Below are 21,194 nucleotides of genomic sequence, written 5' to 3'. Positions count from 1 at the left end.
GGACATTAATAACGAATGCTGAAAGAAAGGTCTCTAAAATTAAAGATGAAATCAAGGTATTAGAACTAGAGATCAATGAGAGCAATCTAAAGGAGGTAATACAGAAGAATATGATAATTCTGAAAAAAGAGATAAACAACTACCAAATGTACCTAAAAGAAAAGAAACATAGCAAGATCTTAAGAGATGAAGGGGATTACAGAAGGGGGCGCATTTTCACCTATGCACGAAAATATGATGACTTGCCCCAAAAATCTCAACAGACTGAAGGTAATCTAGGTGAGAAGCCCAATAGTACCTTTTCCAGTAGCACATCTATCTCTTCCATTGAAACTGATCCAGGTGAAGGGACTAGTAATACATCCAACACAGATCCCCCTTCGGTTTTTTTACAAGAAGTAAGGAGGTACAGGTTGGGAAACCGATCGAGAACATCAAACGAAGAGGTAGGCGGAGGGGTGGCAAGAAACACAAGGTCAGGGGTGAAAGCCAGAGAACAAAATGTGGGCAACAAGAAATAGAAATTGACACTAGCTGTATGAATACTCAAAATGAAGTATATACTGAATCAGATACACTGTCAATTGTTAACTTATCCTCAAGAATTTTGTCATCTCAGGAAGAACTTGTCTTGAGAAAGGGATTGAACTACTGTCCCACTAGCAAATGTGATTTTGTAAATCTTCACACGGATCTGTTTAAATTCTTGCGTAAAGTAAAAATTAAAAAGTATTTTGAAGATCATCCAGTTGTCCCTTGTGCTCCTTTAGCAGCAACCAATGATATGTCTACACCATCTATACCATCTATAGCTGACTTACATACCACACATATTCTTGCCACTCTGTATGATGAGGAGGAGGTTGGAAATGTTAGACAGCTGGCCGATCACCTTAACATTGTACAGGATTATTCCACGGACAGTGGCTTACATTGCAGCTCGAAATTCATTCCTCCGCAGATGAGGAACTCTGCCATAGATGATTTTTACAAGAACGTAACAAAAGATCTCTATGAACTGGAGGATTCCTATTACACCAAACGTAGATGTCTCCATCCGAATAATCTCAGCAAAATCGAGCATGAGACATTACAATCCTTAAAAAATGACCAGGAATTGGTCATAAAAGAGGCGGACAAAGGCGGTAACATCGTCCTTATGAATCGAACTGACTATCTTCGAGAAATAGAGAGACAGTTGAATGATGTCAACTGCTATGACAAGCTCAAAATGAATCCTCTATCTAGAATAGAAGGCAATATCAATGCATATCTATGGGATTGGCATGAATCGAGCCTCTTGACGGACAAAGAATATCAATTCTTACAGGCACATCACTCTCGGTCACCTTGTATTTATGTTCTACCCAAAATCCACAAAGGGGGCCCGTTTCCACCTGGGCGCCCCATTATCAGTGGAAATGGAGGGCCAACAGAAAACATTGCAAAATATGTTGATAGCTTTCTTCAGCCAATTGTAAAGAATCTCCCGTCCTATCTTAGGGATAGCTCTGACCTCTTATGTAAACTTGAGGATTTCAAATGGGACCAAGATAATCTATTTTTTGTCACCATGGATGTGGAAAGTCTCTACACCTGCATTCATATGAAGGAAGGAATGAGGGCTTTAAAACATTTTCTCTTTAGAAGGGGGGCGCAACATTTAGAACACACTGACATGCTACTTAACATGGCGGAGATTATTCTAACACAAAATGCTTTTCTGCATAATGGTGAGTGGTTCTTACAACGACGTGGCACTGCGATGGGCTCCAGATTTGCTCCATCTTATGCGAACCTTTTTATGGGTCTGTATGAGGTGGAGCATGTCTGGGGTCCAGGAGCACAAGCCTGGGTCAATAACGTGATCTTTTATGCACGATATATAGATGACATCATAATGATATGGCATGGCACAACTAAACAACTTAACGAGTATCACTGTTACTTAAATACTAACAATTTCAATGTAAAACTCACCATACAGTACTCTGAAACTAACATAGAGTTCTTAGACCTGAGATTGTTTACCTTAAATGGTAACATACACAGTGATATGTATAGGAAAAAAACTGCTTGCAATAGTTATTTGCATGCCACCAGTGCACACCCACGCTCTACCATAGAAGCGATCCCATTTGGAGAAATGGTTCGCGCTAGACGAAATTGCAGTCTAGAATCTGATTTTAAAACTAACATCAAAAAAATCAAGAATAGATTCACACAGAGAGGCTACAATCAAGCATGTCTGAACAAGGCCGAGAAAAGAGCCATGTCCCTTAAGAGGAAAGAGCTACTAACTACTAGAAGTAAGAAAAAAACGGATAAAGAAAGCGGGGATTTTGGGCTATACTTCATCACAGAATATAATGCCCTTAATAATCATGTATATAACATCTTAAAGAAAAATTGGCATTATCTTTCAAAGGATGGCTCGATAAGCATGCTAACATCAAAAAAACCTAAGGTAATATACCGCAGAAGTAAGACATTTAAGGAGGTACTCAGCCCGAGCTATATCAGGGACTCACCTGTTTTGAGGCCCACATGGCTACCAGACAAACCACCTGGATTTTATACCTGTGGTAACTGCTGTATATGCCAATTTGGTATTAATAAGAACAAAGTATTCAGCAATGGCTCGAGGGAATATACCACTAACTGTTTTATTAATTGTAACACGGAATTCACGATATATATGATTACATGTGCATGTCAAAAGAAATACATAGGCAGCAGTATACGCAGCCTAAAGCTGCGTATACAAGAACATGCCAGAGCCATAAAAAATGGGAATGACAAATACCCGGTTTCTGTGCACATACATAGTGAACATCCCAGTGAAAAGAACTTCAAATTCTATGGTATTGATCATGTCAAAATGCCAGAACGAGGGGGCAATAGAGAGCTGATATTGAGACAGCGAGAGGCGTCTTGGATATGCCGTCTCAGGACTGTACAGTTTGGTCTTAATGTCAATGATGAAATGCATTATTTCCTTTAACTGCCTATGAATGATCTTTAACGATAGAGGGGCTACGGGCATGTCCATAACTTTGTCCGTTCAACTGATAATCTAATTAAACTGGGGATGTAGTCAAGGATGCACTTGGCAATCAATCATTAAATTGTAGATCTCAGTTAACATATTACAATAGGGGACATATACAGACATATCATGTGGCAATCATGATGTGGCTTCTGTTTCTAGCCCTGTTACAATGATAATACCAGCATAACTACTGATTAGTTAGATCAGTTGCTACACAACTTTAGCTTTTATATAATCATTATAGAATTGACAATGTCATGAAAAGCTGATGGGCCTTTAAAGGCAATTGACATAGGTGCTAAGTTTGGCTTGGTATATGCACAGTGTAATATATGGATGTCATCATGTGGAATATATCATGAATTATAAAAGACAGTCCTGGTAATAGTTGCATTGTTGTCATTTTCAGTCTGGGAATCCTAAACAATAGATATATGTGACATGCAAGGTGTTTTTTGGCCACTGAAAGATGGCCGCCTAATTGGTAAACGTCGCACGATTGTTTAACGTGATGTAATTGATGAAAAAACTATGTATAACATGGATTCAGCTTGAACAGTCAACATTATATTGATCTTTCTGTGGTGTTCAATTACCTCAAATTGTAAAGTACAATGAGCTTTTTGATCGTACCTTTTTAGGCTATAGAACTTATATCGCGGAACGAGACTTAAGTAATCTTGCCTGTTTACAATCCGATTGCGAAAGGATCAGTTGCATATCTTACATCACATTGACATAACGATGTAATGAATTTCCCTCGTCTATAAAATATGGCATAGATAGATCACAATATAAAAGAAAATTTGGCTAAAGAATTCGATACACAACCGATATTATATTAACAAAACAATGTTATCGTTTTTCGTGGTCGATTAAATATGATATAGGTAGACATCAATAGATAAGAATACTTGACCCCTTCAAGATGGCCGCCACGTTATCCCGTTATAATGCCTACCAACTATACTGATACGTTCAACTAAAAACATGATTTTGTCATTTCCGGGGGCGGCACTATAAGAAACCGCGAAATACGCTTGTACGGCTTTGCCATTACCATGATGTGAACACGCTGGCTACGAAACGATCAGAAGTAAGTGATTCTAAAGGATTAGTTGTAGGAACCCGTACACCGTTAAATTTTATTGACACGAGTGCACGGAATAGAGAAGCACGCTGTTACGCAGAACCATCCTTACGATGGGTCCGGGGCGGCTATAGAGTAGAAAGTGAAGGGTGAAACGGAATCTAGTAATTTAAATACCCCGACGCTATCTTGTAGCTTTGTAATGAAACTGACAATCCATATACAGGTATAAACGGCGCATAAAAGGACGAAGGGCAGGCTTATAAGTTAAATATGAAGCTATTTCCGAGCTATTATATCCGGAATTACCTATTCCAAATACCATAGTGAATATTAATGGGCATAGTTGGAACCAATTAGTTCTCTTAGGATGTATATAATGAATTATTCGATGCAACTGGTCCAGACTATATTTTGTATCGTATTTATTCGTGTCAAGATGCTAGAGCTTGCATAAGTTAAATAGAGGTGAAATCACACAAATAATACTAATTTGTAATATAGTATAGGGTACATAGAGTGAAAATGACAACCAATTTCTGAAGAATTGAAGGAATAGCAGCAACTGCTCCTTTACACCTTAAAACAGTCGTAATGGTTGGTGAATAGGAATATTGTGGCCCATATTTTGATTGTATGCATGTACATATAAGAAAATCTTTCTTCTAGAATATCATGTGACCTTGAGGAATGTTCATCACAGAACTCCATATCATAGGATTTCGCCACCACATAAGGAACATATTCACTACATATATGAGGTATGCAAGCTATATAAACGTCATGTACATTGACTAGTATTAAGTGACGACCCGTATAGTTGGGAAAATTGTAGCAATAAGACATGACTATATTGGGATATGTTTAATAGATAGTGTATGTATACAATGGGATTTTCTTTCTGTAACTTATTTGACATTAAATGATAAATTAGAACAGTCCGGTCATAATTAAAACTACATGCATGCATCCCATGATTCTATCTTCAATGGTTTACCAACAATGACCAAACGGTTGTGATGCACTTTTTTGGAATGATGTAATATATAGATGCCTATGGAATGTCATACAAACAATGAAAAAGTGAATAATGTGATGAATACATGATGCAGGATATATATGATGCATTGAGAATGATGTTTCTATGGTAGCATACTTAGGCCTTTTTGTCTGTTTGTTAGCAAATGAATTGAACTACTAGTGGTGCTTTGATTCTGGAGTTTTAATGAAATAGTCAAAAAATTTTTTTACTTGTTTAAAAGGATTATTAAAGGTTTGAGGTTGTTTTTATATACATTTTTATATATGTTTTCTTTGGTAGCCCTGAAGAAGTCTCGTGTGAGACGAAACGCGTTGGCTACGGTTATATGAATATATGAATTACCAGATCTCTGCGATCAAGACAAATAAAGAAGAAAACCCTACAATTTGTGTCACATGCTCTGATTACATGAGAAGTGTATAGTGTATAGTGCTGAACCTTTTGTGTTTATAAAATGTAAATTGAGTTCATTATTGTTGATTTGTTCGACGAATGTCCTTGCACTTTGTTCCGAACCCCTCCAAATGACAAACAAGTCGTCGATATAGCGCATCCAGGAAATTATGTTACTTGCAAGAGCATCCGTGAATTTTACCTTTAGTATCAGTTCTTCCCACCACCCCATATGGAGGCAAGCGTAACTAGGTGAAAAACTTGCCCCCATAGCTACTCCTCTCGTTTGCTGGTATACTTGTTGGTTAAATAAGAAATAGTTGTTGTTGAGGCAGAATTGAATTAGAGTGATGATCATTTTGTTTTGTTGATAAAATTCCACACATCTATTGTTCAAAAAGTATTCCACCGCTCGTAGGCCATCCCTGTGATGTATAGAGGTGTACAAATTTGATACATCCAGGGATAGTAAAATGAAGTCCTTTTGCCATTCTATGCCCTGTATTTTCTTCAGGAAATCCGTAGTGTCTCGTACGTACGAAGGCAATGATTTTACATGTTTTTGCAAGAAGGAGTCTATGAAAATAGAGACATTTTCCAATAGGCTGTTCTTGGCCGCAATGATAGGTCTGCCTGGCGGATTGTCAATATTCTTGTGGACTTTAGGTATGAAATATATGACTGGAGTTATTGGATAGTCATTTTTCATATATCTGTATTCGTCTTGATTGATTAGTCCTAGGCTCTTCCAGGCCAACAATTTTGTAAAAAGTTCATGTTGAGCTGCTAACATCGTTTGTTTATTGCTCAATTTGTAGCAACCTCGATCGTTTAATTGCGACATGGCTTCCTGGAGATATTTTTCTTTTTGCCAAATCACTACGTTTCCCCCTTTATCAGAGTTTCGAATGACCACGTTGTCATTATTTCTCAGTTTGGAAATTAGTTGGTGGTACTTTTGTCGTGTGAAATCATATTTTATTTTGCTAGTCTTTATTTTGTGATTCAATTTTTTGACTTGTGTTGTGACCATCTCACTGAATACATCAATATTGTCTCTTGGCATGATAGGTACGAATTTAGACTTGGGTTTAAAGTTAGTTGATGTTCTCAGATTAGTAATAATTCCTTGTTGTTCAAGAAGGCTCTGGGTATTGTCTGGAGATGTATTTGCTGGAAAGGGCATCGTGTTTTCATTAGCCAAAGCTTGTAAGTCCTTCAAGGTGTTTGCATCATGGGCTGTAAGACCGCTAGTTAATTCATCCCCATGAGATATATTGGTATCATTGGGCTGTCTGGTCTTAGACTGTTGTTGCAGATAGAATTTTTTTAGTTTCAACTTTCTTATGAATTTATATATATCTGCCCTTGTTTGAGGATAATCGAAATTCGTTTCCGGACAATAGGATAATCCTAAAGCCAACAGCTGTTGTTCTGCGTTGTCTAAGTTCACATTAGCAAGATTTATGATTGACATGTTTGTATTTGCTGTTGGTGTTATTATTTGCGCCAGTTCTTTTTTTGCGTTTTCTTGTTGAAGTTCTATATATATATATATATATATATATATATATATATATATATATATATATACATACATACATATATAAACATATATATATACATCTGCATATCTATATAAATATAAATGCATGCATGCATACATATACAAATATGCATACATATGCATGTTATGTACATGAAAGTTTGAAAGACACTAATAAAAGCAAAGCTAAAAAGCCACCTACTTACAAACCAAATTGCTTTAACTTAAACGAGGGCGAGACCTATTGCATTTTCAATGCTTATTTTTCTCCTGTATCCATCTCCAAAGATAAAAGGTTGCGTTTCACTCCCAGGTTCAGTGTGATCTGGAGAAGGCTCCTTGATCTTCCGAGCTGCTTTGACTCCTGAATGTTGTTGTGAGGACCCATGTTTTTTTGTAAATCTTTTTATTAGGTTTTTTTCTAAGTGGTGTAACTGGGCATACACACAGTGAGTTGCGGAATAAGTGACAGTAATGGGCTAATGTGGGCGCTGTTATTCCCTATCGATTCTGGGAATTTCCAGCATGTGCAAGGAGGAAGACCTGACTCAAATAGTAATCTACCTTTCCAACTCGAACTTCTCATGAGCACAAGCATTGACAAAACCACTAGGTCTTTTTATGTGAGGTTTATTGGTTTTGCTAATGTGTTTTAGCTATATTGCAAATGGCTGAAAGTAATGTAAAAAAGCTGTATGACCCAGCCAGTATTCGCGTAATAGCGCTTAAAAAAATATTTGTAGTTATGCTGCACTGAAGCTATCGCTACTGTAAATGATGGCTCAAAAAAATTGATAAAGCCAATAGATCTTGCACAGGCAAGACCTATTGGCTTTGGTATGGAGTCCCAAATGGTAAGTTGTAAGTGTTTATACAGTGTTTACAATCGCTGAAGTGCTAATGTTATAGAATGCCCTTGCCAAGGTGTTAGCGTGTCCAGATTCAGAAGCATTTTAGGACTGTACAAAAACTGTGAAAATGTGCCATATAAATGCGCTGAATGTAACATAAGTTGTAGATAGACAGAAAAGACCAATAGGTTACAGCTTTTATTACAGTGATGCTTTAGGCTATGTGTTACTTTGGGTGCAGTGGTTACAAAAGAACCCAAAAAACACCCCTGATTGTTCGTTAAGTAGTATAGCAATAATCGGTGTTCAGTTAGTTTCCTAGAGATTTTGGCCCCTGTGCGGCTGCACCTGCTGCACCATTCAAATCATGACACTAGTACCTGCAAGATAACTGTATTTGTGACTTCTTTAGTAGCAATAATCTGTGTTCAGTGGATTTCCTGGACCTTTTGACCCCTGTGCCGCTGCACCATTCAAAGCATGTCCCTAGTGCCTGCGAGGTAATTGCACGTGTGACTGCTTGATTAGTAGCAAAATACAGCAATAATCGGCGTCCAGTGGGTTTCCAAGAGCTTTTGGCCCCTGTGCCACTGCACCTGCTGCCCCATTCAAGTCATGACCCTAGTGCCTGCAAGGACAAATGAGAAAATCGTTTATATCCAGTAATATGTATGTCCTGATAAAGTCACTGTTGCAGACAGAATACATAAATATTGTGTAGCTAAACATAAACACAAAAGCGTTCATAAAAAGTGCCTTTAAACATATCCAACTCTCCAAAACGGGTTGCCGCAGATGTCATAAAGCATATGCTTTTCACCTCAAAGTGAAAACCAAGCATTTTTAAATTGTGTTACAATGTGGCTGGCTCTTTTCTGTGAAAAGATCTTATCCTGTGCTTAACAGTGAAAGGACCATAAACAGTGTAAATTGCCCAAGATCACTGTGTGAGGCTTACGCTGTGACTGAAATGCGGTTTTGTACTGTGTTCCTAAAAAAAACTGTTTCACAAATTAAATGGATTTGCCCATGAGGAGGAATTTGGCAAAAAACATGCACGTTTTGTGAGCTGAAGAACGAGATACCTTTTGAGATGGCTATGTTTAAAAAAAAAAAAAACATTTTTTAAAGGGCACAAGCAGACCCCATGGAGAAAGTACGCTGCATTCCTCTTTCCTATAACCACTCGCACTTTGAAGTCAGCTGACAGGAAAATCAACACCAGGCCCCCAGGAACACACAGCTTGAGATTTGACCTCTGTCTTTGAATGCCCAGCAAATGTGACGAGATAACCAGATTTATATGCCTGTCTATTACAGAAAAAAAGTTTGTGGAAGATTACTGTAAACACAGCTTTAGCATGGAGGGGTATGAACTCAAGCTGCACAGCCTAAAGCAAATAAAAGCAACAAATAGAAGGGTTGAAAACGTGAGTTGGGAACCACAAAGTCAATAGCAAGCCACGGGTGGAATGCATTCCCAGGTCAACTTTCTGAAAGTCCTCAAGATGTCTTTCACATAGCCAGACAGATGTGCTGTCTGGTTGGCAGTGACCTTAAAAGAACACCATTAAATGTAGGGAAGAAAAGGAGGCAGTAAGTCAAGAGGCAGCTCCATAGGGTGGGGGGGATGTGAGGCGGAGGAGCGAGGCATCGTACACTTCTTGGAGAGGAATAGTTTGAGACCTCCCTGGTGTTCATAGTACCCTTAAGGTGTGGGGAGGTATGTGCATGAGAGGAGACAGGAGTATAAGTGGGCTGCTCTTGAGGCCCCCAAGCCCAGATATTCGGTAAGGAAGTGTCCTTGCTAGTACCCACAAGAAGGGGAGGCACATAGTTGTGGCTTCTCCGCCTGGGTGACCAGGGAAATGGACATGAGGACGATGGATCAGGATGAGGGTCATCAAAAGAGTCAGCCATGGAGCTGTAGAGCCCTGAGTCTCTGTGGTGTGAAGCATTGGTGTTCCAGTCGGGACATGTAATATAAGAGTGGCTGCCACAGGAGTCTTTTCTTTGTTGTGCGTGATGTTGTGTTATTCGCTCCATAGCCCTAACTTACCACATCCTGTAAACCAATAGAGAGCTGGGAGTGGGAATTCTGCTTCTCCCAATAAAGGGCCATCAGCTGTTAAGTCGTCCTTTTACATATATCAGATGAGCACCCAATCTGAACTAGTCATGCCTTCCATGGCCCTTGATCTGAGTCCCAGGTGGAGAATGCCAGGGTTAGATGGGAGGCAGTAGCCTAAGGTACCCTTTCTATGCCCCAGTGCCTCCTACCAGCATGTTTGGATGAGCACACAGGTCCCTAACGTGTAGGAAGGTGCCTGGTTCTTCGTTGCATCGCCAGCATAAAGCTGAGAAGGAGAGGTACAGATGGGGTAGTCTCCTCGGGGTCAGATACCACTGCTACATCACTTTGAATGCAAATTCTCTCTGGAGGATACTTCGGAGAGAATTGGTGTGTCCCTCCAAAAGTTATCCCAGTCCTTTGTTGATAGTTACCATCCCAAGTCCATCATCCAACGAGTTTGTTTCTCAAAGTGTGTAAATGACCTTGTGGCAGCCGTATGGTTTAATTGATGTAAAGCCCAGTGTTTGCGCTGACGGTATTGGAGCCATGTGTTTTCCGTTATACGTAAATCGTGCTTACATTGTTTGAAAGACTTGATATTGTTCCCTGAAGAGAGATTTTGCAGGGTTCTATGCTCTTCCCCTCACCCATTCAGGAAATGAGATTGGGCTCAAAGTAGGTGAGAAGTCAGGATTCCTAGCAATAGAGGTATTGGGGAGGGGAAAGTGGAAAGACCTTTTTTGATAGCTATTTGATCCCATATGTCAAGGACTGTTTTAGTGGGAGTAGCGGTGTGAGCGCTGTTTCATTAGGCGTTTCGTGGGAGCCAGGTAAGTCCCATAGTTTGGGACAGGCTACAGCCCGGTCAATGTGGAACCAGTATTTTTCGCTTTCCTTTGAAACCCATTCTGAGAGGGCCCATGTTTTGATGAACTTTCTCATAGTATGATGCATGCCTGATGAAGTCAGAATCTAGAACAGGGGTGTAGCTATTATTAGTGTAGCAAATGTAGTGCCATGGGTGCTCAGGGCTGTGAAGGGCTCACTGCATCCCAATCATGTCTTTCCTTGAGTACCCAGCCAAGGGCAGTAGACCCCTTTTCCTTGTCAAAGAGCCTGTGGAAACCTTGCTATGCTACTGGTGTTGAAGTATATAAAACGTGCTAATCTTTTAGTAAACATTGTAATCGTTCCTCTTGTGAGGTGACAGTAGTGGCTATGCGGGCCTCCTGTTATTCCTGCCTTGGCTGCCCACAAGTTATACAGGATGCCTGCCTGTTTCCCATTCTTCCTCTTCTCTGTTGTGTTCCTACAGAGACACAGTCAGCGAGGGAAGCATTCAAGTCTTGTGGTTGCATCTTTTTAAAGTTACTTTTCTCTTTCGTCTTCGTTTTTGGCTTGGAGGCAGGCGTAGTCTTATGAACCTTTTTTAGTACTTGGATTCTGCCGATTTTTCTATTTAACTCCCACTCCTCTGGTTTCTTCAGGTCTCCATTCCTCCCTACCGCTAGTTTTGCTACCGCCTTAGCTGGTTGCCTTGTTCTGCAGCGGCTGTGTTATGCTTGAGCTTTTCACTTTTTACCTCATTTTGATCCCGGTTCCTGCGCTTTTTCGGGCGTCTGTCACCTACTGAGCTCACCTCTCTTGGGGAGCTGGGGGAAGAAGCGCGTGTGGCAGTGTGGTGTGCAGTGTCCTTTCAGCAAGTGATTGCTGGGCTTTGCAGTCCTTTGCCTGTCTGTGCATTGTTGAATATCACTCCTTCATCAACAGATCTACAGATACCTTTGAGTGGAGTCAATTCAAGTGAATCATTGGGGGGGGGGGGGTAATTTAATCTAAAGATGTGCTTGGTTTGACTTCACTAGATTTTTCTTGCAGCAGTTTCCAAGGTACACATATAACATGCACAAAGTACTCTTATGTAGCACTACGAGGGCCCTCCTAGGGCAGCTATTAATCCAGAGGGTTCACTTGCCCATTAATGCCTCGCGAAGGAATGTCTACTACTGTTGGCTCTACAAAAGGCGAGGATTGGGGCAAGAACAGGTCTGTGGATGCCTGTTAGAGCCCTGAGGAGTAGGGCTGGGCCGGAGCCACCCCTCTTGGCCTGAATTTTCTGGCTTGCTATTTACTACTCTGTAGTTTGATATAATATATACATGTACAGGGAAATGAAGAAGAGGAAATCTTCTACCTCTATTGGCAAGGAATGACCAATATGTAACTTAGTCAGTTTCCTTATGAACGCTGTGGGAGCAATCTATCAGAAAATCGACTCTATTTCAAAAACAACTGTACACTGCCAAAAAATCTATTTTTGAGGGACTTGACAGTCCAACTAAATGTAAAGGGGACATTGTTTCTCTGCAGCCACCTGACAGAGCTCCGAAGTGAGATTTCAAGCGTTTTTGATCCACCCTTGACAAAAGATCATGTGGATAATGGTGGCTCCTATTCAACCACTGACTCGTTATCCTCCTTAGCCAAGTAGCAAAAAAAATTGTAAGCACCCTACGCATGGAAAAGGGAAACCCATGCCTAAAATTTTACCAAATCAAGCCCTTAACATTTGTACTGTTATTGGGCAAATGTATTAAGAGCCATTGCTAGGTCTGGCCTGCATCTTACTCTGTTTCATGTGACCACTGTGTCTATTTTTAAAAAGGGCAGCAAAGGTGATCTGAAATGCTACCGCCCAATTTCACTTATTGATTGAACTGCTAAAGTAATGGGCAGGATTCTTTTAGATCTTTTGGAGGTGTGGGTCCATGATAATACTATCTTTTCCAGCATACAGTTCAGATTTAGAGCAGACCTCAAGCATAGTTGAGCAGTGCCTTAACCTCTACCTCCTCACAAACAATTACTCCATAGCCAAAGAGGCGAGAATTTACCTAGCTTTTATGGATTTATTTTTGGTTTTCAGCCATGTAAATCGCTCCAAACTATTAGACGTCATGCACGATTTGGAGGTGCAGGTTAACATTGTCAACTTTCTTAGGCAACTGCACAATGAGGTGTCTGCTAGTGTCAGATACAACCCAAACATAGAGACTATGAAACCTTTTCAACTTGCCAGAGTTGAACAGCAGAGTTGTAGGCTTCAAAATACTTTATTAATTTTGGTTTAGGTGGCCTTAAGTAGGCACTTGTCCCACACCTTCCCTTCCTTATACCGAAGATGCAGTAATCATAGCTCAGACCTCACTTGGGCTACAGAGACTGTTGGACTAATTTTGCATTTTTATGGCAAACTTAAATTTAACAATAAACCAGTTTAAGACCCACTTAATGGTTTGTGGTTCTAAAAAGTTCAAATCTAGATCCTATATGGTAATTAACACTGAGATTACTTAAGCGGTTATTATTTGAAGACATCTGAAGCTGGAGCTCTCTGGGGCACACAGGGTTGGCTGACTTAGTGAGAGGCGTGGAGGCTATTTTGAATTTTACATCAAAATTGGGTATTAAACCACTTTAAGAAATGGTGGCGATATTTAAATCTAAATGTCTTTCGATTGTAACCTTAGGTAATGGGCACTGAGGTGTACAGAAATGTACGACTATTCAGAATGTAGAGAACTGTAAGCATATATATTTACTCACAAGAGCAAGTTTTAACTATGTAAACTATATAATTGCCATTCCTGAACCTTGCCTCTATCATATTCCCACCATGCCCTTGTGATTCCATCAGACCACACTATACTTTATGATTGTTGCTTTGTCTTTAAGCACTGGCTTTACTTTCTCTTTGTGTGTTTCTCCCTCCCCTGGAACATGGACCAAATACTGTTTCCTTTGTTTCAGAATATTCTGTACTGCCAGTGTTTTCTGGACTAGGCTACTTTTTCCTTCTGCTTTAACATTCACTACCACCGCCCCGCTCTGCGATGTTGGTCAGTCGCCGTTACTTGGCCGGTCTCCCTCCCTCCAGTGTTGTAGCTTGACCTGTTCCCCCCCCCTGCTCCTTCCCCTGCCATTGCTTCCCTCATCCCCCTGCCACCCCTCCCCTAGTCTTTACTTGCTTGGTACCACTCCCTTATTTCCATGTCTTTGTTGCATGTCCTGTCCCCATACACCCTCCTGCATTGTTGCTTGACCCCTTCCACCCACCCCAACCCCTGCTTTTGCTTGCCTCTTCTCCCCATGACAACATCTACCAGATAAAAAGAAAGCATTCACGAAGCCAATCGGTCCTGCCAATGCAAGATCTATTGGCTTTATCAATGGTTTTTTAAGCCAAGTTGTAAGCAGCACTGCTATTGGGAAACATGGTTGAAAGATTTTTTTTTTAAGCTTTCAGTCGCGCTGTTGTACAACATGGCAAAAAATCAACATGGACCAAACCTATTACCTTTGGCAATGCTTATGCAAGTATATTTCTTTGCTCTCATTTTTGTAATTATTGAAAGTATTTGGAATCAGGCTGAACACTGGCAATACATGTTTGATAAGAAAACTGGACTGGAACCTTATTCACCTTGAATATTTTTTGGGAGAGAGTGAATAATTGTGTGGTCGTCTTATTTAAATGTGGTATAGGGGAGAGTTGTTGTATTGAAATGAGCAGCCCTACATTGCAGTTTTGATTCTTATCAATTGAACAATGTTTAAATGTTGTGAATTTTGAAACCAACATTAAAGCATCAAAGGCATATTCACAGGCTAGCCCACCAGTGCAATTTTTATTTGCTTATGATTTTGACCTCCTCATATTTGTGTGGCTAAATTGGGCTGAGAGATAACGACTACCTGGTCTGCCAGTGCCTCCTATGAAAGAAAACGGCATAACAGGGTAGAGGAGTTGGCCTAACAGCTAGGGCGGTTGACCTCGAATCTGGGGAACTGTGTTCGAGTCTCGGCAATGATGCTGAACATCCTGTGATTCTGGGCAAATCACTTAATCTCCCCGTGCCTAACAAAAATGAATGTGTCCTCATGTAACGCAACTGGTGCTATGTAAAGCGCTCTGGTACCCAATACCTTATAAAAAAAAATAAAAAATAACAGGTGCCAGAATATTAAATTTGAAGAAATTGCTGAAAGCCAGCAGGCTAACCACTCCCACAATGCACAACCAAAATGAGTCCACAGGCTTTTGAATGTTTAGAACACTAAACAAAACCTTGTAAATCCACAAAAGATGTGAAGTATTTCAATGAAAATTGCTATCTTACAGCAATAAAGTCACAATTTTGTGCTGAAAATTGCAAATGTTCACAAAAACAAAGAAAACAACTTCCCCATAAAAAAAAATAGGGAAAAATCTTGCAGCACAAAGCCAAAGGGCATGCGTCCTGTGTTGGCAGCTAGTGTGGATTGGCCACCGCCAAAGGTGTTGCCTAGCGCGGGTTTGAAATTAAGCAGCAGGGACTTGCTGCTCACAGCGGCCAACCACTGCTGTGCTTTGCCACTGTCTGTGAGTAGCCGGTGTTAGCTGTCTGCAATGGATTGGACAAAGGCCTGTCTGAAAGCCATGACACACATCAGTTCCCACAGCAGTTGGTGTGATGGGCCATGTTCTGCTGCCAACCCCGCTGAGCACAGCTGAAGATCTTGCGTTGTGGAGGTTGAAAATTGAGTTTAAAAAAAAAAAATAATAATAAACACGCAATCTGCTGAAAAAACATTTTAAAACTGAGTTATCGTCTGCTGAAAAATCACAAATTCTTCAGCTTTGTTTAGCAATACACACAACATACGCCATAATGCTCGCCGTTTACCATGCTCAAAACGCAAAACTGCACAGAAACAAAAAAAGGAGTAACAACATGGTAGGCAGCACAAGTTATGGAGTGTGGTACTAAAAATAGTTGGGCAATTTCAGTGGTTTCGCAAGTTTGAGCCAAAACCATAGCTCAGGTAAACCATATTTTAAGTGAGATATATTTACATTTCTCATTGCTTTGCACAAGACTAGCTGCTATAGTGAGATTACCAGGGAATGGAGACATAATATTCTCAAGGGTGCGTGCATAAACGGAAGTGAACCAGGGCAGTGTCCTTAACTCACTCCCTTTTAATTGTTTCTTCTTGGAGAGAAAAGACATTTAGGGCCTTATTTATATCTCGGCGAATGGAATACTCTGTCACAAACATGACGGATATCCCGTCCGCCATATTACAATCTCCATAGGATATAATGGGATTGTAATACGGCGAACGGGATATTCCCCCTCCACCAAGATCTATACCAGGCGTTTAGTCTCATGGCAATGCCTATCCCCAGGCACCGATTAATATTTTAGAAATTCTTGGTTTCCGAGGTCAATCCATTCACAGTACTCTATTTTGTGATCCTACCTCTGGAAAGAAATGTGTGTGATACTATATGAACTTCCTTTGAGTGTCGTAATCCTGGTTTCTCAAGGTTTATCTAGGTTAGCTAAAATGTTGTTGCATGTAAGTTGTGTTGCTGCTGTGCCTCACGTCTGACAGTTGCCTTTCCTCCATTTTAGGATTGCTAATTCCATCCGTAGAGTCTTCATTGCTGAAGTTCCAACCATAGGTATGTCCTGTGTTAACAAACATTCTATCCAACAATCACCACTTTCTTCTTTCCTCCCCTCTCCAGTTCTTTTCTTTGTTATTGCACTGTTTTTCACTGTGTCCTTCCTTCTGTGATGCACTATCCCCATCTCTTTTGCATACTTAGTCTGTCTTTTGTGTGCCCCTACCAGCAATTTGCCACGGCCAAACTCCTTTTTACAGTGCCCCCTCTTTGTCCACTTATACATTTTGGATCTCTGGCTCTAACTAAAGCTGCCCAGCAGTCAACTTTTCACTCTTCCCTCAGTGTTTTATTCTTTAGGGTCCTCATTGGTAACATTGGTTCATCAGTTTTCTCTTTCTAATGATTCTCCTTCTCTTTGCAGCGATAGACTGGGTACAGATTGATGCCAACTCCTCAGTTCTCCACGATGAGTTCATTGCACACAGAGTGGGTGAGTTTTGACGTCTGACATATTTTTTCTTGTTTTTCTGATGGGCAATACAGAGGAATTGTGTGAAGATACTGTACCTAAGAGACCTTACACATGTGCATTGTTATTTAACTTTTTATGGGCAGGCTACTATTTTGGTGAAATGGCGATGTAGGCCCTTCTATATTCATGGGTATGGCTTATCCAAAGAGCTATTGCTCATGGAGAAAAACCCATTCTGTTTTTGGGTACTTTTATCGAGGACACAGGAAGACATGTGTATGTTAATAGCAGAAACAGACTAAAATGTTGGACTTGTGGGATATTGGGTAGCTGATGGTGCATATCTTTGCTATGCTAAAAGTGAGCCCCCATAGGTTTTGGCCAAGGGTCACTCCCTGAAAGCATCTTAAATTTAGGCCTCACTGAACCATTCTCACAAGAACTGCACAATGGCTCAAAGTGTTACCAGTTAATGGTTTCCTCCCATCTTCGCATGGTTGAGAATGGGCAAAGCGCTATTTTACAGTTTGTCCATTCATGTATATGTAGACAACATGTGCAATGTCTTTCCTGTGGGACCACAATATCTCTTTCAAGTTTTGTGCATAACTTTTCCTAAAACCATAGAGGCAGAACCTGTGCATCAGTATCTGGTTTCCTGCGCCACTGCAAAAGCCTCTTATGGGTTCATCATATATCATAGAAACCAAGCCTAAGCAGATTCATTGGATTTATTCATTCTGATGAGAAGCAGGAGCAGAATCAATCATTGGAGTTGTTCAATACTCCTCCAAAGGTTATTTAAACAATACATAAGTTCTACAACTACCCAGACTGACAGGCCATCGAGCGTGTATGTTCCTACTAGACTGACTAAAAATGCTCTTGTGCCATTTAAAAGCCACTGGCTTTGATGAGAACTTTCACGCCGAAAGTTTTCTGAACACTTGCTAAAACCTAAGCCTGGGTGGTGAACTCTGCTCCGTTGGCTGAGGTTTTCGCACTCCACACTCTGCAGAGTTTACAGAGTAACGAAAAACTCAGAGCCGTGTTTTTCCCTCGCTGACAAACAGTAAGTTGGCAAGTGCAAGCGAGAGCGAGGAAAATCCAACGCTAGACCACTTCCCTGCAAAGGTTCTCAATGCGGACGGTCGCCAATGGTCCCAACTGCATTGAGAAACCTTCCGTTCGCGTTGAGGAAGATGCACCTCGTGTAGAACTTCTGCTTGAACAGCAGAAAAAAGCAGCGCCCTCTTGCACTGTGTGAAATGCCGTTTGTGCTGATTTTACAGCGCAGGACAAACGCCCAGACCTAAAAATCAGTGTGAACGGCACAAGGTAACCCACTCCGCTGCTCACGGAACTCCACATATCTTGGCAGAGTTTTTTGGTCACTTATGCGGAACTCCGCCCAGGCTTACAAAAAACTGGTTTTTGGCCTTGTTGAAGAGCCATAGAAGCTGTCCCTATCACCTCTAGTCAAAAACGAAAAGCTGACTGTGCTAACAATTTCTCAGCACCCAAGATTTGTGGTTATTGAAAGGATTTGAAACTATTGTGGAACCAAAGTATACAACAATCCTTTGAAGAAGCCTTGGTCTCATACACAATCCGTGGCCATGGTGGCATTGTGAATAGAAGTGTCGGTTCACTACTCTGACACACTTGTATATAACCTTACACATTGCTCCATCACAGGGAAAACACAAAGCAAACACAGCACCTAAAGCATAAAGGAATTGTGGGTTTCAGGATGGCTTCATCATGAATTGTGCTGAATCTATGATCAACGCCTAAATGCGTTTTCGAGTAAATTAGATGGGTTTCCAAGCCAACTATTTGTTGCAGGCCGAAAAAGCTTTTAAATCTAAAGTAGGCACACACTTTAATACTACAGTTATAGGTAAGTTGCCTTTTCCTACTACGGAAAAGTTAACGGGTAAGAGTAGTTTTACTAGATTCTCCATTGCTCGTATTCATATACTCAAATGATTTTCAGTAAGTGATTAAAAAAAAAACAGATGCCCAAAGCCGGCAGAACATGGGATTCAACTCTGCCATCAAGAATGGTGTGGAACATCTGCGTTTATAATAGCAAGAGACAAGAGCAAAATCAACACAATGCTTGGTTCTTTCATCTGCTTATCTGACTGTGTGCCACAATTTGTTTTTTCCCCCTATGTTGGTGAGCCGGAAAAGACACTCTCTCACAAAAATTGAAAGCAAGCAGAAACAAAGAGATACAGATTAGGGCCCATAAATGTTTGGATCCAAAATAACAGAATTAATGAGGTTAATAATTGTCATTGATACCGAAGACAATGGGGGCCCTAGGTGGCACGCTGACAAGTTTGGATGCCGGAGCGTGAAGCTCCTGCCATCGGGTGCCATAATCCTGGGACTTCTCCTGCCTGTGGCGCGGGTGGCCACGGCAGACGCCGCCGGCCGCGGACCAAGAACCTCCCGCAACCTCACGGAAGCACTCTGACTCGGAGATAGCCTGCAGCCCCAAGCCGAGCCGTGTCCGGAGGCGTGCAGCGGGACCTAGACCTCGGCCGGCCGCGTGTAATGGCAGGGTTTTTGGCTTTATTTAGCAGTGATAATAGATCATTATTCTTGCTCGCATCTAGTATAGGCATTCTTAGCCTGTGTTGGCCCTTTTAAGCCCTTTTTCCAGACCTAGAAGAGGATAGCTGCTTAATATGCCTTTATTCTTGACTTTAACCTGTCTATTGCCTATTGGCTTTGACATATTAGATATATTGGTATGGTTCATGTAGGTATTCTGACAGAGCTAAGGAGCATTTCACCCCTTTCAGGCCTACAGGCCTAGAGCTAGAGGGACTCCATCTTGATGAAGCTGAGAGGCTTTTCAGGGCAAAGGCAAAGTTTATAGTTAAGGCTGTTTGTCACTTGGAGAGAACCGGTCTGGGCCAGCCCTTATCGGTAGGCTGTATTATTCTCTGTGTAGAAGACACAACAAAAGCCTGGCCAGCTGGGAAAGTGTCCTTGATGCGAGGTGATGCAGAGACCCGGTGGGCGGCAGGCTGATGGCTGGAACTTTCCATGGGGAAACAGCATTCTATATTAGTGAAGTGCAGAGGCGGAGTCAGTGAGTCAGTCAGAGGGCAGTCGAGGAGAGAGTCCAGCAGCAGAGAGAGGAGAGCAGTGGAGTGGAGTTGGCAGAGAGAGAGAGAGAGAGAGTTCAATCTGGAGAAGAGCTGAGTTGAATATTGAGCTGGAACTGAAGGAAGCAGTTGCTTATCAGGAGGAGGTGTGAATAGCTGGAGTCTGAAGTAATGCCTTTTAGAAGGGACGGAGGAGAGATCGTGGACTAACCTATGGGAGCAGATGGAGTTAATTGGACATTGGCGCAGAGACAAAGCGAATAAGATAGTAGAATGAACGGTGATCAGAGCGGCAGGAACCATTAAGAGTGAAGACGCAAGGTGGAGAGACAGTTCGTGTGGGGGAGAGGAGTCCAGAGGCAGAGCGATCAGCGCAGAGGTGTACCCAAGAGTGCAGGAGAGAGAGAGAGCATGAGATGAGCCAAGGCACAGACGAGAGAGGAACCCAGATGACAGCTAGAGCAACACTTCACACTAATAAGGTGACATCTATTTCATCACATTAGCTACACTTAATCTTTTCCCTTTCAGCGGAGTGTTCCTGTTATGTGTAATCCTTCTCTTTTAAGTAGTGTGTTCTACCTATAGCCTTTGTTAGATTTGTATTAATGTTTATATTACTGTAATAAATGACCCCCAGTTTATAACAAACTGGTGTGTAGCCCCTATTCTTGTCCACTGAAGGTAAATGAAGCTCCTAGGTGAGCACTAGGCGCGTGAATGGATGAGTAATCCCAATCAGGTAAGTGGTGATCACATAAATAGGGAGTGAGTGGACCTTTGATGCCAAGAGCAGGTAATACACAATAATCTGGACCCACATTCAAAGTTATTATTGTAGTTTCATCCCGAGTAGACAGCTGAGATAATATCCCAATATATATATATATATGTATAGGTGTTCATAGGAATGTGGTCGTCGTTGATATGCGGCGTTAATGAGAGCACTGGGGGGTCGAACCAGTGTGGATACCCACAAGATTGTGGCTTGAGTAAATGAGAGCACTAGGTAGTGGAACTAGTGTGTAAGTTTCGCAGGATCGCGAACGGTTTGGAAAAGGGAGCACTGGGTTCTGCAGGCCCATGTGT

General features: G+C 41.3%; 1 protein-coding gene across 1 annotated transcript in view; it reads left to right on the top strand.

Moving 5' to 3' along the window:
* Nucleotides 1-21,194, top strand: part of POLR2C (RNA polymerase II subunit C) — a 151,902-nt gene that overhangs the window by 77,338 nt on the left and 53,370 nt on the right. Inside the window, exons 2-3 of the mRNA XM_085639377.1 lie at nucleotides 16,510-16,559; nucleotides 16,927-16,995. Of these exons, the coding sequence (XP_085495503.1) occupies nucleotides 16,510-16,559; nucleotides 16,927-16,995 (119 nt within the window). The remainder of the gene's footprint in view (nucleotides 1-16,509; nucleotides 16,560-16,926; nucleotides 16,996-21,194) is intronic.

The sequence above is a fragment of the Triturus cristatus genome, chromosome 12 (assembly GCF_964204655.1).
Source record: "Triturus cristatus chromosome 12, aTriCri1.1, whole genome shotgun sequence".
Taxonomy (NCBI): domain Eukaryota; kingdom Metazoa; phylum Chordata; class Amphibia; order Caudata; family Salamandridae; genus Triturus; species Triturus cristatus.
The sequence above is the reverse complement of the archived record's forward strand: the minus strand, read 5'-3'. Positions and strand labels throughout refer to the sequence as shown.